The 25,809-nt window shown below is 46.3% G+C and overlaps 2 protein-coding genes across 13 annotated transcripts in view; one reads left to right on the top strand and one right to left on the bottom strand.

Annotated features, from left to right (window-relative positions):
- Nucleotides 1-25,809, bottom strand: part of tk1 (thymidine kinase 1, soluble) — a 115,777-nt gene that overhangs the window by 6,402 nt on the left and 83,566 nt on the right. For 5 of the 9 annotated variants that reach the window (XM_070857794.1, XM_070857791.1, XM_070857792.1 and 2 more), the window contains 3 exons: nt 14,001-14,067; nt 13,763-13,794; nt 6,943-7,056 (listed from right to left, as the gene is read on the bottom strand). In XM_070857794.1, coding sequence (XP_070713895.1) covers nt 6,943-7,056; nt 13,763-13,794; nt 14,001-14,066 — 212 coding nt within the window. In that variant the 5' untranslated portion in view covers nt 14,067. Of the gene's footprint in view, nt 1-6,942; nt 7,057-13,762; nt 13,795-14,000; nt 14,256-25,809 lie in introns of those variants that run through there. The other 4 variants (XM_070857796.1, XM_070857795.1, XM_070857797.1 and 1 more) reach the window with 2 other exon arrangements.
- The window catches only part of afmid (arylformamidase), an 80,037-nt gene continuing 68,419 nt past the window's right edge, over nt 14,192-25,809 (top strand). For 2 of the 4 annotated variants that reach the window (XM_070857787.1, XM_070857784.1), the window contains exons 1-2: nt 14,192-14,418; nt 25,495-25,586. In XM_070857787.1, the coding sequence (XP_070713888.1) occupies nt 25,557-25,586 (30 nt within the window). In that variant the 5' untranslated portion in view covers nt 14,192-14,418; nt 25,495-25,556. The remainder of the gene's footprint in view (nt 14,419-25,494; nt 25,587-25,809) is intronic. The other 2 variants (XM_070857785.1, XM_070857786.1) reach the window with 2 other exon arrangements.

Below are 25,809 nucleotides of genomic sequence, written 5' to 3'. Positions count from 1 at the left end.
TTAAAGAGAAAACGCCGCTTAGGGATGAGAGGGGAGTCTGTGAGTGATGAAGATAGGGCAGAGATATTAATGATTTTGCAGTTAAATGAAATGAAAAAGACAGGTATAGATTAAGGAGCACAGGGAACGTGGCTATTTGTCCACGTGGTCATTCTTCACTCAAGTGTGCATCAGCCAAACCGGACACCATATAAAGTCGATTGCACAAGCATTTCCCAGTGATCAGAAACAGGAACCCGAGCTGATTTTCTCCCTCCTGACACAGGTAATTACAGAGGTCTCACCATCACTCTGGCTGACATCAGATAACAGCACAAGCCACATTATTACATCTGGACCCAATGGGGCCAATTTTCATCAAGGCCTCCGCCCGCCCAAGTGCCGCTGAGGTACCGGACAGAACTTTGGGCGGGATGTTCACGGCTGAGGTCCCGCGAAGGTCGGCGGGTGGCAAATGGACGACATATGCCGCCAATCTGGGCGGCAGGTCTCATTCTCGGCGGCAGAGGCGCTTGCCGCCCAAGTGCCAGCGGGGATGGAGTCGGGCCCACGGAGGGTCGAAGAGCTGGGAAAAAAAAAAATATCACAAATAAAAAAATAAAAAGAACTATCGGAAGACATCCGGGGACCCCATGGCGGGTAAGTCGCTATTGAATTAAAAAAAAAAAAATGTTCACTAACCTTTTTTTCAGGTTCTTCCTATTTAGAAACATAGAAAATAGGTGCAGGAGCAGGCCATTCGGCCCTTCTAGCCTGCACCGCCATTCAATGAGTTCATGGCTGAACATGCAACTTCAGTACCCCATTCCTGCTTTCTCACCATACCCCTTGATCCCCCGAGTAGTAAGGACTACATCTAACTCCTTTTTGAATAAATTTAGTGAATTGGCCTCAACTACTTTCTGTGGTAGAGAATTCCACAGGTTCACCACTCTCTGGGTGAAGAAGTTTCTCCTTATCTCGGTCCTAAATGGCTTACCCCTTATCCTTAGACTGTGACCCCTGGTTCGGGACTTCCCCAACATTGGGAACATTCTTCCTGCATCTAACCTGTCTAAACCCATCAGAATTTTAAACATTTCTATGAGGTCCCCCCTCATTCTTCTGAACTCCAGTGAATACAAGCCCAGTTGATCCAGTCTTTCTTGATAGGTCAGTCCAGCCATCCCGGGAATCAGTCTGGTGAACCTTCACTGCACTCCCTCAATAGCAAGAATGTCCTTCCTCAGGTTAGGAGACCACAACTGAACACAATACTCCAGGTGTGGCCTCACCAAGGCCCTGTACAACTGTAGCAACACCTCCCTGCCCCTGTACTCAAATCCCCTCGCCATGAAGGCCATCATGCCATTTGCTTTCTTAACCGCCTGCTGTACCTGCATGCCAACCTTCAATGACTGATGTACCATGATACCCAGGTCTCGTTGCACCTCCCCTTTTCCTAATCTGTCACCATTCAGATAATAGTCTGTCTCTCTGTTTATACCACCAAAGTTAATAACCTCACATTTATCCACATTATAGTTCATCTGCCATGCATTTGCCCACTCACCTAACCTATCCAAGTCGCTCTGCAGCCTCAAAGCATCCTCCTCACAGCTCACACTGCCACCCAACTTAGTGTCATCCGCAAATTTGGAGATACTACATTTAATCCCCTCGTCCAAATCATTAATGTACAATGTAAACAGCTGGGGCCCCAGCACAGAACCTTGCGGTACCCCACTAGTCACCGCCTGCCATTCTGAAAATTACCCATTTACTCCTACTCTTTGCTTCCTGTCTGCCAACCAGTACTCAATCCACGTCAGCACACTACCCCCAATCCCATGTGCTTTAACTTTGCACATTAATCTCTTGTGTGGGACCTTGTCGAAAGCCTTCTGAAAGTCCAATTACACCATATCAACTGGTTCTCCCTTGTCCACTCGACTGGAAACATCCTCAAAAAATTCCAGAAGATTTGTCAAGCATGATTTCCCTTTCACAAATCCATGCTGACTTGGACCTATCATGTCACCTCTTTCCAAATGCGCTGCTATGACATCCTTAATAATAGATTCCATCATTTTACCCTCTACCGAGGTCAGGCTGACCAGTCTAAAATTCCCTGTTTTCTCTCTCCCTCCTTTTTTTTAAAAAGTGGGGTTACATTGGCTACCCTCCACTCAATAGGAACTGATCCAGAGTCAATGGAATGTTGAAAAATGATTGTCAATGCATCCGCTATTTCCAAGGCCACCTCCTTAACTACTCTGGGATGCAGTCCATCAGGCCCTGGGGATTTATTGGCCTTCAATCCCATCAATTTCCCCAACACAATTTCCCGACTAATAAGGATTTCCCTCAGTTTCTCCCCCTTACGAGACCCTCTGGCCCCTTTTATATCCGGAAGCTTGTTAGTTAGTGTCCTCCTTATTGAATATCGAACCAAAGTACTTGTTCAATTGGTCCGCCATTTCTTTGTTCCCCGTTATGACTTCCCCTGATTCTGACTGCAGGGGACCTACGTTTGTCTTTACTAACCTTTTTCTCTTTACATACCTATAGAAACTTTTGCAATCCGTCTTAATGTTCCCTGCAAGCTTCTTCTTGTACTCCATTTTCCCTGCCCTAATCAAACCCTTTGTCCTCCTCTGCTGAGTTCTAAATTTCTCCCAGTCCCCGGGTTCGCTGCTATTTCTGGCCAATTTGTATGCCACTTCCTTGGCTTTAATACTATCCCTGATTTCCCTTGATAGCCACGGTTGAGCCACCTTCCCTTTTTTATTTTTACACCAGACAGGAATGTACAATTGTTGTAGTTCATCCATGCGGTCTCTAAATGTCTGCCATTGCCCATCCACAGTCAACCCCTTCAGTATCATTCGCCAATCTATCCTAGCCAATTCACGCCTCATACCTTCAAAGTTACCCTTCTTTAAGTTCTGGACCATGGTCTCTGAATTAACTGTTTCATTCTCCATCCTAATGTAGAATTCCACCATATTATGGTCACTCTTCCCCAAGGGGCCTCGCACAACGAGATTTCTAATTAATCCTCTCTCATTACACAACACCCAGTCTAAGATGGCCTCCCCCCTTGTTGGTTCCTCGACATATTGGTCTAAAAAACCATCCCTTATGCACTCCAGGAAATCCTCCTCCACCGTATTGCTTCCAGTTTGGTTAGCCCAATCTATGTGCATATTAAAGTCACCCATTATAACTGCTGCACCCTTATTTCATGCACCCCCAATTTCCTGTTTGATGCCCTCCCCAACATCACTACTACTGTTTGGAGGTCTGTACACAACTCCCACTAACGTTTTTTGCCCTTTGGTGTTCTGCAGCTCTACCCATATAGATTCCACATCATCCAAGCTAATGTCCTTCCTAACTATTGCATTAATTTCCTCTTTAACCAGCAATGCTACCCCACCTCCTTTTCCTTTTATTCTATCCTTCGTGAATGTTGAATACCCCTGGATGTTGAGTTCCCAGCCGTCAGGGACAGACCAGCCTCCAGCCAGCCGTCCACCCCCGTTCTGCCGCCAAGTCCCGCCCATAGGAATCTGGGAGCTTGGCAGGCGGGAGCTCAGTTGCGCCATTAGGCAGTCCGCTGACGTCAGCGGGCGGTTCCTGGGGGCTCTCTCCGCCTGCCCGCTCCAGGCCACCTTGAAAGTGGCACCGGGCAGATCAAGAAGAGCAATGTCGGCGGCAGTGGGCCGCAGCGGGCGGTGAGTGATGAATTTCGGCCCCAATGTTCCCGTGCACGGTCGCGCAGTCAACTGCAAGGTCTCGCGCAGGCCGCTCACTGTCTTTACCTTTGTAGGTACTGGGCATGCACAGAAATGTGAATGGGCCGGGCAATACGGCTTACGGGGGACATTATCTGGACCCCTCCTGGTCCCTACCATATAATATTGTAAAGTAACCCACTGGACCATCAGGGGGAAGGCCTTTGGATTCAATATTTCTGACACATTAATTCACTTCTGCAAGATTCCTTGAACATCAATTTTGTTCTCCCTCAACTTGTAAGAATATTAATCACAAGAGATGACAGTACCTTTTGGCTTTGATCATTAGTTCTTTGTTTGGCTAACAATAAAAATATGTTTTTGAAAGAGTGAACGGTGCTTTCTTAGCTAATAAAGTCAATATCTCACTTCTATGTCTATCATCTTATTTTAGTCTGTTCCATTAGTTAATGTGAAACTACTGACTCACACATGTAATGACAGGATTCAAATCAACAGCCCGAGATGTTTAAAAACCTGTTATTGGCTTTGATTATTCTCAGTTCAAAGATTAGTTTCACTGGTCAGGTACTCAAATAAAGCAAGTAACATAAATAACCGTGACTTGCGTTTATATAGGGGACTTAAAAGTTTAAAAAAAAATCCCAAGGCACTTCACAGAAGCATAAATTAGACAAAAATAGATGGCAAGCCAGAGAGAGATATTAGGAGCGGTAACCAAAATCTTAAGGAGGGTCTTAAAAAAGATAGGGAAGTAGCGAGGCAGAGTTCGAGGAACAGAGAATTCTGAGAGGGTTGTAGAGCTGGAGGACATTAGAGATAGGGAGGGGCGAGGCCATGAAGGGACTGGAACACGATGAAAATTTTAAATTGGAGACATAGAAAATAGGTGCAGGAGCAGGCCATTCAGCCCTTCTAGCCTGCACCGCCATTCAATGAGTTCATGGCTGAACATGAAACTTCAGTACCCCCTTCCTGCTTTCTCGCCATAACCCTTGATCCCCCGAGTAGTAAGGACTTCATCTAACTCCCTTTTGAATATATTTAGTGAATTGGCCTCAACTACTTTCTGTGGTAGAGAATTCCACAGGTTCACCACTCTCTGGGTGAAGAAGTTTCTCCTCATCTCGGTCTTAAATGGCTTACCCCTTATCCTCAGACTGTGACCCCTGGTTCTGGACTTCCCCAACATTGGGAACATTCTTCCTGCATCTAACCTGTCTAAACCCGTCAGAATTTTAAACGTTTCTATGAGGTCCCCTCTCATTCTTCTGAACTCCAGTGAATACAAGCCCAGTTGATCCAGTCTTTCTTGATAGGTCAGTCCCGCCATTCCGGGAATCAGTCTGGTGAATCTTCGCTGCACTCCCTCAATAGTAAGAATGTCCTTCCTCAAGTTAGGAGACCAAAACTGTACACAATACTCCAGGTGTGGCCTCACCAAGGCCCTGTACAACTGTAGCAACACCTGTCCCTGTATTCAAATCCCCTCGCTATGAAGGCCAACATGCCATTTGCTTTCTTAACCGCCTGCTGTACCTGCATGCTAACCTTCAATGACTGATGTACCATGACACCCAGGTCTCGTTGCACCTCCCCTTTTCCTAATCTGTCACCATTCAGATAATAGTCTGTCTCTCTGTTTTTACCACCAAAGTGGATAACCTCACATTTATCCACATTATACTTCATCTGCCATGCATTTGCCCACTCACCGAACCTGTCCAAGTCACTCTGAGACAGGGAGCCAATGTAGATCAGCAAGGACAGTGGTAACGGGCGAGTGGAACTGGAGGATAGGAGGTTTGGAGCGTGGACGATGGGTGGCCGGCCAAGAGAGAATTGGAAGAGTCAAATAGGAGATGACAGAGGTATGGATAGGGTCTCAGTGGCAGATGGCCCGAGGCATGGTTGGAGGCTGGCAGTGTTAGCGGTGGAAGTTGGTGGCCTGTGATGGAGTGAATATGGGGTTGGAAGCTCAGCTTGAGGTTAAATAGTGCACTGAGGTTGTGAATAATCTATTTCAACCAGAGCTAGTGTCTGGGGAGGGGAATAAAATCAACAGCAAGGGTACGGAGTTCGTGGCGGGGGCCAAAGACAATGGCTTTGGTTGCGCGATGTTAAATTGCGGAACCTGACTCCAAGTCTTTGGATAATATCGCCAAGGGGCAGCGTGTAGATAAGGAGAAGGGGGTCAAGGATAGATCCATGGGGGGGGGGGAAGTTCAGATACAGTGTGGATGGGAAGAGAAGCCATTTCTGGAGATACTTTAGCTATGATTGAATATGTTTGAGTGAAACCAAGCAAGGACAGTTGCAATGAGCTGGACAACAGAGGAGAGGCATTGGAGGAGGACGGTGTGGTTGTGTCAAAGGCTGCAGAGAGATCGAGGGAGGAAAAAAGGGGATGTGTTAGAAATTAGTCAAATGGGCTGAAGAACAGAGAGTTAGAAATGAACAATAAAATAAGCTATGCAACAGGGAGAAATGTTGTATACTGTTACGCTTCAGGAATTTTGACTACTTGACCGCAGAAGGATTTCAGTGTAATTTATACTAAAATATTAAATTTGAGCTCATAAGCCATTAAATCCACAAAACAGCCATGTGCTGGGTGGGGGAGGGGAGAAGAATGAAGATTAGAATTTAGACCTGACGTTAATCCAGAACAGCACATCCCACAGACCTCCGAAACATGAGACAATGGAAGTGTTTTAAATATCCCTGAACTTTCGCGCTCATTACATTAGGATGGGCTATTCCTTGGAGGCCATCTGCTGGCAACCCACATTTGGAGGGTGATAGCTGATTTAGGTGGCAGCTCAGCTGGCCAATCTCCAGACACTGAGGTCAGAGGTCAAGCCCATGGCTCCTGCCCAGTCAGAATCACACCACCTGGGTTTGTATGGAATATCTGGGACTAGGGCAGATATGGAGCAAGACCCCTTGCTCGAGCTTGAGAAAGTGCCGATCAGGTTCAGAGGAACGACTGGTCAGAAAAGTTATAGCAAGCCTACTAACAGGAACAGTGTAGCCCGTTTTGTTATTTTCGGTTACAAGGGACATTACGAGATAAGCTGTAATTCACTGTAGACCATCACCTTGTTTGTGGTTAGATAGTAGGAGAATACAGATAGTAGTACCTGCTTAACCACAGTGTGCTGTGACTCCCAGTTATGAGACTGCACTCAATACTTACCTGTCATGTGTAGCCAGGTCCTCGGCGTTGTACCGATTGTCCTTTGCATACTTTACCACAAGACATTGGTATTGAGCAATCTGATACCTCCTCACCCGGCGCATCAGCTCTGTGCTGCAGTAGAAAGAGAACAAATTTGAGCTTAGTCAGACGCACATGTTGCAAAGTTGCATCTTCCCAATTGTGATGCATCTGCATTGAGAACTTCTGTGCTCCCCCCCCACCCACCCCCGCAAGAAAACAGACAAGTCGCCCGTTGCCACTTAGAGACCAATGTATTTTCTCAATCCTCCTCCTCCACCCCAGATTTTCACTGCCCATCCCCAAAGGCACTGACACAGGCTGGACCGCACTTCTGTGGTTTCTGGCCATCTTCTGTTATCCCACTCAAGAGGTCATTCTTCACAGCGAGTGAATAAGAGCAAGTTAACCACGGTGGGCATCGAGGCTGTCCTTCCCCCACCCACGACAGTCACACACACATTCCCCAGCAGGGGTCAAGAAGAACATAAGAAATAGAGGAGCAGGAGAAGGCCAAACAGCCCCGCGAGCCTGCTCCGCTATTTAATACAATCATGGTTGATTTGATCAGGGACTCAGGTCATTAGATAGCAACCAGGAGTGGTAACTGTGGCTAATTCTCACCCTTCCTAGCCCAGGAGCGTCAAGGGCCATTGTAAGGCTCCTTTTGCTGCACCCACTGAGGTCACCAACACAAACTGGGAATCAAACCCGAGACTTTGACCGCAAACATGTCAACTGCAGCCCAATTATCAGAAACTCGAGGATCAAGTTCCCAGTGCTGTCACAGGACGAGGCTGGTGGGGCCAGCAAGCACACCGTTTTGTTGCATGGAGTAGACCATGCAGTATTTTGCAAGGTCTGCTTATTTGAATATAAATGTGACTTGGGGGATTACTGCGCCTTAAAAAAGGTAACTGAACAGTGTCAAAGTAGTCTAGCAATTCTGCTCCAAACACACAAAAAAAAAGAGGGAAAATGTGTGAAGTGCAAGTGGCCAGGACAGAGAGAAAGACAAAAAAAAGGTAGATTTACGACCACCGGACTATCTCAAAGCACTTTACAGCCAATGAAGTACTTTTGGAGTACTGTTGTAATGAGGACTGGTTTCTTTAAGGAGAGGGGTTTGCATGATGTCGTAAAAGAAGGTTTCCATCTTTGAATACAAGAGTGCTATCCTCAGACTATACAGCAAGGGAAGTGTGGGAGGAGATCACCGAACAAGTCAAAGGCCCCGGTGATGAGGACTGCTACTCAAATCCGCAAGAAATATTCTACTCTTCAGGAGATTTGCCGCACTAAGTGTGTTCCAGCATTTAGCTGCATCTACCTAAAAAGGTATGTACCGTTTCCTCACAACAAGCACTTTCACCTCAAACAACTGCCCCCTGATTGTGCGTGCATATGTTTATATGGGAAACCTAGCCCAGGTCATACTATGACATGGCACCCAATATTGATGCCAGCCACGCCTTCAGCTGTCCAGGCACTACGCTCTACAATTCTCCCTAAACCCTTCTGCCTCCCCACCACTCTCTCCTCCTCTAAGGCCTTCCTTGAACCCCATCTCTTTGACCAAGCTTTTGATCACCTCCCCTTCTGGAGCACAAATTCTCTCTATACAAGGATCTTAACATCTTCAGTGCTTATTGTCCACTTGCGTGTATTAAGAAAGGAGAGGGGCTATAAAACAATAGAAACAAAAAAAGATAGAAATTTACAGCGCAGGAGGCCATTTCGGCCCATCGTGTCCGAGCCGGCCAACAAAGAGCCACACGGCCCTCGGTCAGCAGCCCTGAAGGTTACATATAAACCTATGATACTGAGTTCCAGACTCCCACACCCCTCTGTGTGAAGAAGCTTCCCCTCAAATCCCCCCTAAACCTTCCACCAACCACCTTAAAACAATGGTGAATTTCTCTTGGTGGAATTTACCCTACAACAAGAGAAATAGGCCCTTGCTATCCACTATATCCAGACCCCTCAAAATTTTATGGACGTGTTTATTTATACTGCCAAAATGGCCACCATGCTCCACCCTTTGTTTCTGATTGGTCTCCTTGGAGGATAAACCGCACCCTGAAGTTTCACTGGAATGTGTAACTGGAACCGCCCATCCCAAGGTTGCAAGTTGTAACTCAATCAACTTTGACTTCCTGAAGTGAGAGGACAGAGCTCCCCTGAAGACATCAAGGGCCAGCCGAAGTGCCTTACCCCAGTCCAAGTGTATGCCTCCCCCAGCCGAAGTGCCTTACCCCAGTCCAAGTGCATCCTTCATAGATGAAGCATTGTGTACAGGTTGTTAACAGGTTTATTGGGTATGAAATAAATAACGATAGTGTCACGACTCCAAGATATCATCCACTCCAACAATGTCCCTTGTAGGGGGTTGGAAGAACATGATCCCTCCCCCCACCCGTGTCTCTCTCTCTCTTCCCGCCCCCCCAGCTGTTCTCCCCCCTAGCCCCTCCCTCACCCCCTCCCCCCCTCCCTCACCACCCCCCCCACCACCACCCGCAGCTTCTCCCTCACCACCCCCACCAGGAATGCTGGGGGGAGGGAGAGATGAGAGAGTTGGAGCCTCAGATCCTGCTTCTTGACACTACGTGCATGAAATGTTTTGGCAGGGGACGGGGGCACGGAGCTTGGCAGGGGACAGGGCCTGTCTGCCAAAAAAAAGTGCAGTACAAATAGTTACATTGACATTTTATACACCTCAATGAGGTCTCCTCTCAGCCTCCTCTGTTCCAAAGAGAACAAACCCAGCCTATCCAATCTGTCCTTATAGCTAAAATTCTCCATTTCAGGTAGCATCTGTGTAAATCTCCTCTGCACCCTCTCCAGTGCAATCACATCCTTCCTATAATACGGAGACTGGAACTGCATGCAGTACTCCAGCTGTGGCCTAACCAGTGTATAAAACAATTTAAGCGTAACCTCCCTGCTCTTGTATTCTATGCCTCGGGCAATAAAGGCAAGCATTTTGTATGCTTTCTTAACCACCTGGCCTGCTACTTTCAGAGTTCTGTGGACAAGCACCCCTCCCCTTTTATAGGGGGCACTTGAAAGAAAATTATATGATTTTAGTGCCCAAAAAAAAAACTTAAAAAAAAAAACACACAAAAAAAGGGCCTTGGAAATGTTTGGTGCGCCCCCCAGGTCGGGGGGGAGACGATTTAATGATGTAATGTTTTAATTTTCTCCCAAAAAGAGTTCTGTGGACAAGCACTCCAAGGTCCCTTTGTTCATCTGCACTTCTAAGTGGCCTACCGTTTAATGTGTATACCCTTTCCTTATTAGCCCTCCCCAAGTGCATTACCTCACACTTCCCTGAATAGAGGCAAGTACCAAAATATGAGTTAGAATACTACTAAGTTTAGACAGAGAACATTTGAACAACTCAGTTTGGGTCCCTACAGCAAAATAACAGTTGATTTATTTGAAGTTTGTTTCCCCATATAATCAAGCACAGATCAGTTCAGGCCTTTTTTGTTTTATGCACACACAGCATTATGGGGAGGAAACATAGAAAATAGGTGCAGGAGTAGGCCATTCAGCCCTTCGAGCCTGCACCGCCATTCAATGAGTTCATGGCTGAACATGCAACTTCAGTACCCCATTCCTGCTTTCTCGCCATACCCCTTGATCCCCCGAGTAGTAAGGACTTCATCCAACTCCTTTTTGAATATATTTAGTGAATTGGCCTCAACAACTTTCTGTGGTAGAGAATTCCACAGGTTCACCACTCTCTGGGTGAAGAAGTTTCTCCTCATCTCGGTCCTAAATGGCTTACCCCTTATCCTTAGACTGTGACCCCTGGTTCTGGACTTCCCCAACATTGGGAACATTCTTCCTGCATCTAACCTCTCTAAACCCGTCAGAATTTTAAACGTTTCTATGAGATCCCCTCTCATTCTTCTGAACTCCAGTGAATACAAGCCCAGTTGATCCAGTCTTTCTTGATATGTCAGTCCCGCCATCCCGGGAATCAGTCTGGTGAACCTTTGCGGCACTCCCTCAATAGCAAGAATGTCCTTCCTCAAGTTAGGAGACCAAAACTGTACACAATACTCCAGGTGTGGCCTCACCAAGACCCTGTACAACTGTAGTAACACCTCCCTGCCCCTGTACTCAAATCCCCTCGCTATAAAGGCCAACATGCCATTTGCCTTCTTAACCGCCTGCTGTACCTGCATGCCAATCTTCAATGACTGATGTACCATGACACCCAGGTCTCGTTGCACCTCCCCTTTTCCTAATCTGTCACCATTCAGATAATAGTCTGTCTCTCTGTTTTTACAACCAAAGTGGATAACCTCACATTTATCCACATTATACTTCATCTGCCATGCATTTGCCCACTTACCTAACCTATCCAAGTCACTCTGCAGCCTCATAGCATCCTCCTCGCAGCTCACACTGCCACCCAACTTAGTGTCATCCGCAAATTTGGAGATACTACATTTAATCCCCTTGTCTAAATCATTAATGTACAATGTAAACAGCTGGGGCCCCAGCACAGAACTTTGTGGTACCCCACTAGTCACTGCCTTCCATTCTGAAAAGTACCCATTTACTCCTATTCTTTGCTTCCTGTCTGACAACCAGTTCTCAATCCACGTCAGCACACTACCCCCAATCCCACGTGCTTTAACTTTGCACATTAATCTCTTGTGTGGGACCTTGTCGAAAGCCTTCTGAAAGTCCAAATACACCATATCAACTGGTTCTCCCTTGTCCACTCTACTGGAAACATCCTTAAAAAATTCCAGAAGATTTGTCAAGCATAATTTCCCTTTCACAAATCCATGCTGACTTGGATCTATCATGTCACCTCTTTCCAAATGCGCTGCTGACATCCTTAATAATTGATTCCATCATTTTACCCACTACCGAGGTCAGGCTGACCGGTCTATAATTCCCTGTTTTCTCTTTCCCTCCTTTTTTAAAAAGTGGGGTTACATTGGATCAGTTCCTATGCAGTGGAGGGTAGCCAGAGTCTATGGAATTTTGGAAAATGACTGTCAATGCATCCGCTATTTCCAAGGCCACCTCCTTAAGTACTCTGGGATGCAGACCATCAGGCCCTGGGGATTTATCGGCCTTCAATCCCATCAATTTTCCCAACACAATTTCCCGACTAATAAGGACTTCCCTCAGTTCCTCCTTCTTACTAGACCCTCTGACCCCTTTTATATCCGGAAGGTTGTTTGTGTCCTCCAAAGTGAATACCGAACCAAAGTACTTGTTCAATTGGTCTGCCATTTCTTTGTTCCCAGTTATGACTTCCTGATTCTGACTGCAGGTGACCTACGTTTGTCTTTACTAACCTTTTTCTCTTTACATATCTATAGAAGCTTTTGCAGTCCGTCTTAATGTTCCCTGCAAGCTTCCTCTCGTATTCTATTTTCCCTGCCCTAATCAAACCCTTTGTCCTCCTCTGCTGAGTTCTAAATTTCTCCCAGTCCCCGGATTCGCTGCTATTTCTGGCCAATTTGTATGCCACTTTCTTGGCTTTAATACTATCCCTGATTTCCCTTGATAGCCACAGTTTAGCCACCTTCTCTTTTTTTATTTTTCCGCCAGACAGGGATGTACAATTTTTGTAGTTCATCCATGCGGTCTCTCAATGTCTGCCATTGCCCATACACTGTCAACCCCTTAAGTATCATTCGCCAATCTATCCTAGCCAATTCATGACTCATACCTTCAAAGTTACCCTTCTTTAAGTTCTGGACCATGGTCTCTGAATTAACTGTTTCCTTCTCCATCCTAATGTAGAGTTCCACCATATTATGGTCACTCTTCCCCAAGGGGCCTCGCAGAACAAAATTGCTAATTAATCCTCTCTCATTACACAACACCCAGTCTAAGATGGCCTCCCCCCTAGTTGGTTCCTCAACATATTGGTCTCAAAAACCAGCCCTTATGCACTCCAGGAAATCCTCCTCCACCGCATTGTTTCCAGTTTGTTTAGCCCAATCTATATGCATATTAAAGTCACGCATGATAACTGCTGCACCTTTATTGCATACACCCCTAATTTCCTGTTTGATGCCCTCTCCAACATCTCTACTACTGTTTGGAGGTCTGTACACAACTCCCACTAACGGTTTGAAAATGTAATTAAGTATGTTGGTTACTGCAGAAAAGTGGCAGCCTTGGCTCAGTGGCAGCATTCTCGCCTCCGTGTCAGAAGGTTTCGCGTTCAAGTCCCACTCCAGAGACTTGGGCTGGTTGGTCGGTCACTCCAGTGCAGTGCTGAGGGAGCGCTGCAGCATCTTATGCCAAAAAGATTTTCTGAGGGACAGAGGACCTGGGTATTTATTTCCTCCAACAATAATCCTACATTGCAGTTATAGATAGAAAGAATTTGCATTTATGCGTTCCACGACCTCCCCAAAATATAGATAACATATCAGGGCAAATGAATCCGGCAATCTTGACCGGGTCATTCGGCTGATTTGGAAAGGCAATCTTTCATGAAATGATTTCCAAGTTATGACTTAAAAAAGGGCGGATACAGCAGCCGGAAGCCGAGAAATCGCGGGAGCTTCGCAAAGTCTGATTTCCAGCAAATGGTGGGGTGGGGGTAAATATAATAAAAATACAATGAAGCTAGAAGTATATTGTTGATAAAAGTGCTTGGGAAAGGTTTGCAGGGCGGTGCGCGGCCCCGGGCTCCCGGGATTGGGGATAAAACCAAGCCGGGCGAGTTGGCGCCAAACTGCTGCAGAGACAGACCCACATCTCACAATCTCTTCGCAAACAGGGGCTACAAAATGTTACAATCAGTTACCTTTTCCCCGAGAACATGGGTCCGAAGATGATCTGCAATTGCAAAAAGAAAAGCTCTTTAGGCCAACTGGCTCATTATGATAGACGGCGCGATCAAAGAGAAAGACAAAGTCTATTGAATAAATAATATGCAACAAAAATATATCATTTAGCTAGAGCCATTTCTGGATATCGCCGCGGGTTAAAACACGTCTATTTAATTGTTCAAAAGAATACATCGTATCTTTTTTTTCCCTTACCTGAATTTGGCCCCTCACTTTGCTGGGAGACGACAGCGAGATTTCGGAACTGTGTAAAAAGTTCATTCTATCAGAAAATAAAATTCAAAAAAAAAATCTAAATAGAAACTTGAACCCACGGGGTTAAAGATCGCAGGAACAAACAAATCCCCGCTCCCCAGAAGAGACAGAAGTGAAATGTTAAAAGGGAGACGAGAAGCTGAAGAAGTCTCAGAGCAGGAGTGGAAATAAGTTGACAACCGCGCCAAAATTGGGCCAGCCAGTGAAATTAACAGCAAAATGTCACATGTGATTGTATCCACTGACATCTCTCTTTTAAACTGAAAACAGGTGAAGTGGGTTGCCCCAGTGTCAGCAAACAACTAATAACGACCAAATCATAAAAAAACAAAGGAAACTTGTCAAGTTAAATAATAAGGTGGTTAGGTGATAATAATAATAATAATGGTGTTTCCAGGCGTCGGTTGGAGGACCACTGCTTTTCTTGATATATATTAATGATTTGGATATGGGTGTACAGTGCACAATTTCAAAATTTACAGATGACACAAAACTTGGAAGTATAGTGAACAGTGAGGAGGATAGTAATCGACTTCAAGAGGACATAGACAGGCTGATGTAATGGCGGACACGTGGCAGATGAAATTTAACGCAGAAAAGTGCGAAGTGATACATTTTGGTAGAAAGAATTGGGTGAAGAAATATAAGCTAAAGTGTACAATCCTAAAGGGAGTGCATGAACAGAGAGACCTGGGGGTATATGTGCACAACTCATTGAAGGTGACAGGGCAGGTTGCGAAAGCAGTTACAAATGCTCACGGGATCCTGGGCTTCATGAATAGAGGTATGGGGCCAAAATTGCCCCCTTCCATAAGCTCCATTACCGCCTCTAAGAAGCAGGAATGGAGCAGAGAGGTGTTACCGACCGGGGGCAGGGTGGGGTGGGGGCGGATGGATGGGCTGACCCGACCGAAATTGCCCCCGGGTCGGAAGTGGCGGGAACGGGTTTCTGCTCCACCCGTTTTCCGCCGCGGTGACCCCTTACCGACTGGCAGTGACCCCCTTTCCGTAACTTGCGTGGAATTGCCCGCGTGAGCGCCGCCGCCGCCGGTCAATGCCACTGACAGCTTTCCCTGCCGGAAAGTTGTATGTGGCTGGGCGGTGCGTACGTTTTTAAAGGGACAGGTCGCGCTGCCGCGCTTGCTAACTTTTAAAACATTTTTGGTCTGACAATTATGCACATGGTCCGACAGGGCCGCTAACAGACAGCCTGGCACGCCGCTGGCCCGGCCAAAGCCTTCCCTGGTGGCCCAGTGGACCTAACTGAAAACTCTGCAGGGTTTGCAGCGACCTGCCCCTTTAACTGAAGGGGAAGGACGGCGCTGACGTCATCCGCACGGTGCTGATTGGTCAGGGCAGCCGACCCGCTGCAAGGGCACGTCTGCCCTGCAGCCGCCCGGAACACCATCCTGACCGAAAAAAACCAAAGAGTTGTATTTCTCTGGTATTTGCCCCATGGATTGGGGCGGAGAAAAACTTTTTAAAATGGAAGCGGCTCAATTCCGGCCCCATAGAGTGCAAAGGCACGGAAATTATGATGAACCAGTATATAACACTGGTTCGGCCTCAACTGGAGTATTGTGTTCAATTCTGGGCACCGCACTTTAAGAAGGACGTGAAGGCCCTGGAAAGGATGCAGAAAACATTTACGAGAATTATTCCAGGGATGAGGGACTTCAGTTAAATGGATAGACTGGGGAAGCTGGGGCTGTTCTCCTTAGAGCAGAGACGATTGAGAGCAGATTTGATAGAGGTGTTCAAAATCATGAGGCTCTGGACAGAGTAGATAAAGAGAAACTGTTCCCATTGGCAGAAGGGTCGAGAACCAGAAGACATAGATTTAAAGTGATTGGCAACAGAATCAAAGGCGACATAAGAAAAAAAATTTTTACTCAGCAAGTGGTTCGGATCTGGAATGCACTGCCTGAGAGGAAGGTGGAGGCAGACTCAATCACGGCTTTCTAAAGGGAATTGGATAAGTACCTGAAAACAATTTGCAGGGCTACGGGGAAAGGGCGGGGGAGTGGGACTGGCTGAGGTGCTCTTGCAGAGAGCCGGCACGGGCTTGACGGGCCAAATGGCCTCCTTCCATGCTGTAACCATTCTATGAATAATACTGTTACCTGTGCCTACTACACAGTCCAGTCCCAGTGGTGCCCACTGGTCGCAGAAGGTTTCAAGCGTAATGGCGGACACCGCCTGCTCCTCCTCCAGGGCCAACCTGACGCAGATGTAGCCGTGGAAGACAGGCAGGCAGCCGGAGTGACCAGCTCCACAGACCGCGTCCAATTTGGACCTGTGGATGGCCACCATGGTCAGGAGCAGACCCACGAGGAGGTAATCCAACTTGCTCGTCTCCCTCCGCAGCGTGTGACCGCAGCTCAGGAGCGTGGGACCGAAGTGCAGCCAGGAATTGAAGAGCAACCCCCTTCAAATAGTGTGCAACCTCTCACACCCCATACACACGGGAGCCGCAGATTGGGAAGAGACAAAAAGTAAAAATAACCGAAATCGAAGTGTGACATCACAGCCAAGCAGGTAAGCGATTGGCCAGTTGATCGTTTTTTTTAAAATCTTGGGCATTGATGTAAGTTAGGAGCTGCAATTAAATAGATAAGTGATATTTATTATCTAAAAAAACCTAATTAATTAAATCAGCTGTTTGCTGAGTGGCGGCTGGGTGTGTTTTGCTAAGATTTAGAGTTTATTTCTGCTTGATAGTTCAGAGTCTAACTAGAGGGGTGGCAGGGCAGCTCAGTCCCGTGAGCTGCACATCCTGTGGCATGTGGGAAGTCCTGGACGCTTCAGGCAGCCGGGGCGATCACGTGTGCGGGAGGTGTCTCCAGCTGCACCAACTCGAGCTCCGCGTTTTGCATCTTGAGCAGCGGCTGGAGTCACTGCCGTACATCCACGAGACTGAGAGCAACGTGGATAGCACGTTTCTAGAGGTGGTCACCCCACAGCTTAAGAGTGTGCAGGCAGAGAGGGAGTCGTGACCAGCAGACAGAAGGGGAGGACTAGGCAGGTACTGCAGGAATCCCCTGAGTCCATCTCACTCTCCAACCAGTATTCTCTTCTGAGTACCGGTGGGGGCGATGGTGCCTCTGGGGAGTGCAGCCAGAGCCAAGTCCACATCACCACAGGTGGCTCAGCTGCTCAGGGGGGGAGGAAGAAGAACGGAAGAGCTTTAGTGGCAGGGGATTCAATAGTAAGGGGAGTAGACAGGCGTTTCTGCAGCCGCAGATGTGACTCCTGGTGCCAGGGTCAAGGATGTCACCGAGTGGCTGCAGGGCATGCTGGGGGAAGAGGGTGAACAGCCAGAGGTTGTGGTCCATATCGGGATCAATAACGTAGGTAGAAAGAGGAATGAGGTCCTGCAGGCAGAGTTTAGGGAGCTAGGAGAGAGATTAAAAAGCAGGACCTCAAAGGTAGTAATCTCCGGATTACTCCTGGTGCCATGAGCTAGTGAGTACAGAAATAGGAGGACAGAGTAGATGAACGGGTGGCTGGAGAGATGGTGCAGGCAGGAGGGTTTTAGTTTCCTGAGGCAATGGAACCGCTTCTGGAGGAGGTGGGATCTATATAAGCCGGACGGGTTACACCTCAACTTAGCCAGGACCAATATCTTCACGGGGGGTGGGTGGCGCTAGTGCTGTTGGGGAGGGTTTAAACTAACTTGGGATGGGAACCTGAGAGTAGATTCAGCAGGGGGGGAAGTAAAGCTGGAATTGGAAAGCAAGAATGTAGAAAGTGAATTTGAAGGACAGAGGAAAAAAGGGCTAGAAAGTAGTCAACAAGGAGGTCTGGCTGTACTAAATGGTACATACTTCAATGCAAGGAGTATAGCGAATAAGGCAGATGAGCTAAGAGCACAGGTAGACACGGGAATAAGATATTATAGCTACTTCAGAGACATGACTAAAAGAGTGGCAGATATGGCAGCTTAACATTCCTGGTTACAGGATTTTCAGACGGTATAGAGAAGTGGGTAAAAAGGGAGGGGGTGGGGGCTCGCGGTATTGATTAAAGAAAGTTACGTAAAGATACATTTTCTGAATTAGCACTGTCGTTTAAAAAGTAGCAATGTTTGCTTATGCTCGCCACGTAAGTGATGCTGTTTCTAAGACACACTACATGATTGTCCATGAAATAGCTGCGTCGTCAAAAGTTATTTTCTGAGGGAGAATTTTTGAAGAACTGCATGCTAAAACCTGCAAAAATAGTGGGATGGAAATTCAAGCAGGGTCAGAAGCCAGGGCCTGAAGTTCATCCGAATGTGGACCTGAGGCCTCATTGTAGTAACAGAGGCAAGCTGCAGGCACATGGTGGGCCTCCAGAGGCAGCTCACCTGATGTTGGCGATCAGGTTTGGGCCTGCTGCCATTCTGGTAAGTCCTGCAAGGCGGTGCAGAGGAAAATGCTGGAGCTCCGAGTACTGGCCCACAATAGTGTTGTGGAAGTGGGAGGACGACTCCCACTCCTCCTGGCTCCACACAAGGGGAAGTAAAATAACAAAATTCCCTGCCATTTCTTCAGCAGCCTCCCGCTGTCCCGTGGAGGTCCTTGTTTAGGCCGCTGTAGAAATAAAAGTTGTCGGAGCTCCACCCAGCTTTCCCCGCATTCTGCAGAAGATTCCTGAAACAGGCGCAAGACTCTCCATATTTAAATTGATCCATCGGTGATTTCAGGAGGCCGCCAAGGACGACTAAAAAAAAGTGACGGGCAAAATGTCGGCGCAGTGCAGGACCTTCCGCCCAGAGGTTGTACACAGTATACCCATTGTATGCCCAAAAAATGGGTGAAACACATACTAATTTCCACCCATGTGTGTCCAAATAATTTCTGCTGAATGTGGCCCATTACAAGTGCCAGGATGTCGGATCAGGCCAACTGTATAAAATGAGTTTGACGCCCCTGCTCTGGAGAGTGTGTGTCAGTGGGTTTTTTGAAACATGGCAGAGTGCAATTCTGCCCTATCACCCGATACTCATGCTCATGGTTTTCCCAATACTGATCAGGAGCGAGAATCATGGCCAGTTTTTCCCTCCCCTAGCCTACGGTTCACTAATCGGTGGTCTCGTGAGAAGTATTTGGAAATGCCTGTGTGGCCCAGGAGACTCCTCCTGTGCTAGAAAGGTATAGTTTAACTTTCAGATGGTTGAGTTAGAAGTGCAGCTGACAGGTTTGTTGCAGAGTGCCCCATATTTGGTTCAGTGAATGTTAAATTGATGCAGTGTATCACGTTTTGGTGTAAATGCAGTGAGTGGTTGTTGGAACATGACAGGTTTTTAAAAATCTGTTCCGGGATGTGGGCGTCGCTAGCAAGGCCAGCATATATTGCCCATCCCTAATTGCCCTTGAGAAGGTGGTGGTGAGCCGCCTTCTTGAACCGCTGCAGTCCTTGTGGTGAAGGTACTCCCACAGTGCTGTTAAGGAGGGAGTTCCAGGATTTTAACCCAGCGACGATGAGGGAATGGCGATATATTTCCAAGTCAGGATGGTGTGTGACTTAGAGGGGAACTTGCAGGTGATGGTGCTCCCATGCGCCTGCTGCCTTTGTCCTTCACAGTGGTAGAGGTCGCGGTTTGGGAGGTGCTGCCGAAGAAGCCTTGGCGAGTTGCTGCAGTGCATCTTATACATGGTACACACTGCAGCCAATGTGTGCCGGTGGTGGAGGGAGTGAATGTTGAAGGTGGTGGATGGGGTGCCAATCAAGCGGGCTGCTTTGTCCTGGATGGTGTCGAGCTTCTTGAGTGTTGTTGCAGCTGCACTCATCCAGACAAGTGTTCCATCACACTCTTGACTTGTGCCTTGTAGATGGTGGAAAGGCTTTGGGGAGTCAGGAGGTGAGACACTCACCGCGTAATACCCAGCCTCTGACCTGCACTTGTTGCCACAGTATTTATGTGGCTGGTTCAGTCAATGGTGACCCCCAGGATGTTGATGATGGGGGATTCGGCGATGGTAATGCTGTTGAATATCAAGGGGAGATGGTTATACTCTCGCTTGTTGGAGATGGTCATTGCCTGGTACTTATGTAGCGTGAGTGTAACTTTCCACTTATCAGCCCGAACCTGAGTGTCGTAAAGGTTTTGTTACATGTGGGCATGGGTTGCTTCATTTTCTGAGGAGTTGCGAATGGAATGGAATGCTGTGCAATCATCAGCAAACATCCCCACTTCTGACCTTATGATGGAGCTGAAGATGGCTGGGCCTAGGACACTATCCTGAGGAACTCCTGCAGCGATGTCCTGGAGCCGAGATGATTGACCTCCATCAACAACAACCATTCACCTTTGCGCAAGGTATGACTTCAGCCACTGGAGAGTTTTCCTCCCCGATTCCCATCAACTTCAATTTTACTCGGGCTCCTTGCTGTCACACACGGTCAAGTGCTGCCTTGATGTCGAGGACAGACACTCTCACCTCACCTCTGGAATTCAGCTCTTTTGTCCATGTTTGGATATGCTGGGCCATGAGGTCACAGATTGTGGTGGAATACAATTCTGCTGCTGACGGCCCACAGCGCCTCATGGATCTTGTTCGTTTAGACTTTACATTCTGTTACCATAGCACTGATAACAAATGACTTTGTTTGAGCAGCTCCTCAGGAGATTACATATTTGCCAAACATTCTGCTCTTTCAAAGTTCAAACAGCTCAGGACGGTGTGCTGGTAAGTGCAATGTTAGTTTCTTTTGTACGATACATGACAGGTTTAGATTAGCGGCTGGTCAATGTCCATTGCGGCTGTTGCTGCGTCGAGCTTCTGATTGTTCTTTCTTTCGTTTGTCTTAAGACAGATATATATAAGCCCCGGTATTTACTGGGGAGGTGGGAGGGAGTGGGGAGGAATTGTAGCAACCAGGAAACCCAAAAATGCAGGCAACATGGAGCTCCTGCCAAATTTAACAGCAGGGCCTCATTTGAATTGTCTTCTCTGTTTCCAGATTGAGAGGCTGATTGGCTGTCGGGAGGGAAGGCCTCTGCTGGAAAGCCACAACTGGGGAGCAGAGTGGAAGGAGAGAGAGCTCGTGCCGGGGTGGGAGGAAATCGAGGAGATTGCAGGATGGGGGGAGATCGTGAGTCTGGATGTGAGGGAGGTATAGAAGAGATCGCAGGTCGGGGGAGGGAGATCGCAGGTCAGTTCACAACCATCAGACGTCTCAAAGCACTTTACAGCCAATTAAGTACTTTTTGGAGTGTAGTCACTTTTGTAATGTAGGAAACGCGGCAGCTAATTTGTGCACAAGCAAGCTCCCACAAACAGCAATGTGATAATCTGTATAAGTGTCAGAATTCTGTCAAGCATTTTTGGGGGGATTAAACATAATTATGACTTTGGTGTTGTATGCTCTAAGACATATCTCTGAATCTGTTGTAAGAATGCTACACAAAGCATGGCATAAGGCACATCACTTTTGCAGAGAGACTGCAGTTATATAGACTGAGTGAAAGATTCTCTTTGGATTTTGCCCGTTTTTCTGTCGACATCTAGTTGTTTCAACCACGTAGACGTGAACTGAGTTTTTGAATACATCTCTGACCATAGAACACGTTCTCTGTAGTTTTCATTTTCCTACAGTTCTGTGACTTAAATGGTTGCGAGATAAGGATCTTATTCATATCACTTTTATAATTTCAATCAGCTGCAATCAATTTTGAATGATTTTGGAATGACAGACAAAGGGAGAGAGAAGCTGTGGGATGTAGAGCAATGCCAGAGATCGGTACCATAACATTGCATCTGAAGTCATAACTGAAAAATGTTTTTAGGCATTGGCCACCATATCTTTAAATGTTTCCTTGAATCTTTTAGCCTAGTTACATTCCTGTTCACAGTTCCTTGCACTGTGATACGGAGAATGTATGGCAAACAGTTATGTCATGGTTGTAGAACATCATACCAGCTCCAGAAGTCCTGTCTCTCTCAAGTTTCAGAATATCAAGTTGCTCCAGCTACTATTTTGAACTACTCAAGAATGGGAAGTGGCTCAAGAGTAGATACCAGCAGCATTATAGAATCATAGAATGATACAGCACAGGAGGCCATTCAGCCCATCGTGCCCATGCCAGCTGTGGTGGAGCTATCCAATTAATCCCACTTCCCCGCTCTTTCCCCATAGCCCTGCAATTTCTTTTCCTTCAAGTATTTATCCAATTCTCTTTTGAATGTTGCTATTGAGTCGTCTTTCAGGCCGTGCATTCCAGATCACAGCAACTCGCTGTGTAAAAACATGCTTTCTCAGGTTGTCTCTGGTTCTTTTGTCAAACCCCTTACAGCATTACCCATTGATGTGCTAGCAACCTAATGATAGAAAAATATACGGATTGTAGTTGTGTAGCTCAGCAGTAGATCCCCTTTCTGTCCATATTATGCAGTTGAAGAAATCGGAGGCACACCCTTCCATTGAAACTGGGTAATATGCTAATTTACAGAAAATGTTGGAAATAGTCAGCAGGTTAGGCAGCATCTTGGAGCGAGAAACAGAGTTAATGTTTCAGGTTGCTGACCTTTCATCAGAATGAAGGGTCATCGACCTGAAACATTAACTCTGTTTCTCTGACTCTCCTTAAAACCCAGCTTATTGACCAAACTTTTAGTCATTTTTCTTAATATCTTTTCTTGGGTTCAGCATCCATTCATTTCAGATTATGACACTGTGAAATGCTTTGGGATATTTTTCTATGTTAAAAGCGCTATATAAATGCAAGTTGTTTTGTTGTGTTTTCGGATGATGTCGCCGAGGGCAGTATGCAGATGAGAAATAGGAGAGGGCCAAGGATAGATCCATTGGGTCTCCAGAGGTAACATTGCGGGGGCAAGAAGAAGAGCTGTTGCAGCTGATTCCTGGGGATGTTTATTTGTCCGCTGTCCTGGAGAAGATAAAAAAACTTGTCATCTGATAAGTGATTCTCTCACTACAGATTCCAATCTCTCTCTCTACATCACACCTTTCTGTACACTTATCGATAACTGTACTTGTCCTGAATTTTTCCATTCCTGTTCCTTCTAAACTCCAAATGCATCATCATACGCACTCTCCCTCCACCCGACATTCCCACTCTGTTGAAATCAAGAATCTTCAAACTATCTAATTTATCTTTTCAGAGAACCTCAAAACTGTAGAACTTCACCATCTGACGGGTTTAGACAGGTTAGATGCAGGAAGAATGTTCCCAATGTTGGGGAAGTCCAGAACCAGGGGTCACAGTCTAAGGATAAGGGGTAAGCCATTTAGGACCGAGATGAGGAGAAACTTCTTCACCCAGAGAGTGGTGAACCTGTGGAATTCTCTACCACAGAAAGTAGTTGAGGCCAATTCACTAAATATATTCAAAAAGGAGTTAGATGTAGTCCTTACTACTAGGGGGATCAAGGGGTATGGCGAGAAAGCAGGAAGGTGGTACTGAAGTTGCATGTTCAGCCATGAACTCATTGAATGGCGGTGCAGGCTAGAAGGGCTGAATGGCCTACTCCTGCACCTATTTTCTATGTTTCTATGTTTCTATTTAAAAAACCTAAGCTTGGCATCACCCGATTTACCTCACATTCATTTTTACTCTTTTCAATCTTAGTGGGATCTTAGTCTTGACCTTCACTTTGAGAAATATCATCATATCATCATAGGCAGTCCCTCGAAATCGAGGAAGACTTGCTTCCACTCTAAAAGTGAGTTCTTAGGTGACTGAACAGGAATTACAGTCCCTGTCACAGGTGGGACAGACAGTTGTTGAAGGGAAGGGTGGGTGGGGAGTCTGGTTTGCCGAACGCTCCTTCTGCTGCCTGCACTTGCTTTCTGCATGCTCTCGATGACGAGACTCGAGGTGCTCAGCGCCCTCCCGGATGCTCTTCCTCCACTTAGGATGGTCTTTGGCCAGGGACTCCCAAGTGTCGGTGGGATGTTGCATTTTATCAAGGAGGCTTTGAGGGCGTCCTTGAAACATTTCCTCTGCCCACCTGGGGCTTACTTGCTGTGTAGGAGTTCAGAGTAGAGAGCTTGCTTTGGGAGTCTTATTTCAGGCATGCGAACAATGTGACCCACCCAACGAAGCTGGTCGAGTGTGGTCAGTGCTTCGATGGGGATGTTGGCCTGATCGAGGATGCATATGATGCTGCGCTCATTAGCATACAATAGCATAATTAACAGGCCTCATTGAGGTGACAAATTTGAATAATTCCAGCTAACTTTTGATTGGGTTAACTGGTCATAGACTGTACTTTAAGCAGCTGTTTAGCAGAACTTCCCTTGTACCAAATTTTAATTTTGATTTTATGTCTAAATGTTAATTTGTTTAATTTGCTGGTTTTAGTACCCCCCCCCCCCTCTCCTTTTAGCCAGGGGGCACTGGTATAATTTGTGTTTCAGTGCCCTAAAAAAAAACACAAGGGGGCACTTGAAAAATGTTTTGGAGTGTGACCATCCCCCCTTTAATCAGGGGGCACTTGATTTTCTGATTACAACAAATTAGTTGTTTCTGCTTGTGCAATAAGTGTAGGAATTTGTATAACTTTCCAACATGTCCCAAAATCCAGCCATGATATTATTGAATGGTGGAGCAGGCTCGAGGGACCGTATGGCTTACTCCTGTTCCTAATTCTTATGCTCTTATGTTTGTACAAGAGTAAAGAAGTCTTACTACAATTATACAGGGCATTGGTGAGGCCACACCTGGTATACTGTGTACAGTTCTGGTGTCCTTATCGAAGGAAAGACATACTTGCCTTAGAGGGAGTGCAACGAAGGTTCGCTAGACTGGTTCCTGGGATGAGAGGATTGTTTATGAGGAGAGATTGAGTAGACTACGCCTATATTCCCTAGAGTTAAGAAGATTGAGAGGTGATCTAATTGAAACATATAACATTCTTAAGGAGCTTGACAGGGTTAATGCTGAGAAAATGTTTCTTCTGGCTGGGGAATCTAGAACACGGGGTCACAGTCTCAGAATAAGGGGTCAGCCATTTAGGACTGAGATGAAAAGAAATTTCTTCACTCAAAGGGTTGAGAATCTTTGGAATTCTCTACCCCAGAGACCTGTGGATGCCCAGTTGTTGATTATATTCAAGACAGAAGTCGATACATTTTTGAGAACTAAGGGAATTAAGGGATGTGGGGATAGTGCAGGAAAGTGGAGTTAAGGTAGAAGATCGGCCATGATCTTGTTGCATGGCGGAGCAGGCTCAAAGGGCCAAATGGCCCACTCCAGCTCCTATTTCTAATGTTCTTACAAGCTTGAAATCTATCTCACTTGATTCTTGCTGGAATATTATGAATAATTATGATATGAATGCAGTATTAAAATAGGCACTAAGCGATGTAATAATACAAAACATGCAAATATTTGAAGCAACGCCTTAGACTGTACAAAATGAACATGTAAACAAATGTTACACTCTGTTAAAAGGCAGTTAGTCACTGCTCTTTCAATTGATAGGACTCCAATGCTGATTCCAGGCGAAGGACCAAGTTTCTGAGAGAATTTAAATCACTGGCAGAATGAGCTCTTGGAAGAAAATGGATAAAGAAGTGAGTAAATTTTGTTTAGTTTTTTTGATCTACCCACTTTTCTTCACATGTTTGTTCAATAGTACATCGTAAGTGCTCTGAATGGCCAGTGCAGAGAGTCCTCTCAGTATGATTGGAATCATAAGGAACGCATTCCAGTGGAGGGCATATTACAAACAAGATCTTAGCATTGTTTTTTCTATTAAGGGAGCTCTACATGTTATCGTGCATTAGAGTTTCATTG

Source organism: Pristiophorus japonicus, chromosome 16, assembly GCF_044704955.1.
Source record: "Pristiophorus japonicus isolate sPriJap1 chromosome 16, sPriJap1.hap1, whole genome shotgun sequence".
Taxonomy (NCBI): Eukaryota; Metazoa; Chordata; class Chondrichthyes; family Pristiophoridae; genus Pristiophorus; species Pristiophorus japonicus.
Note: the sequence above shows the minus strand (reverse complement) of the source record. Positions and strands in the feature narration are given on the sequence as shown.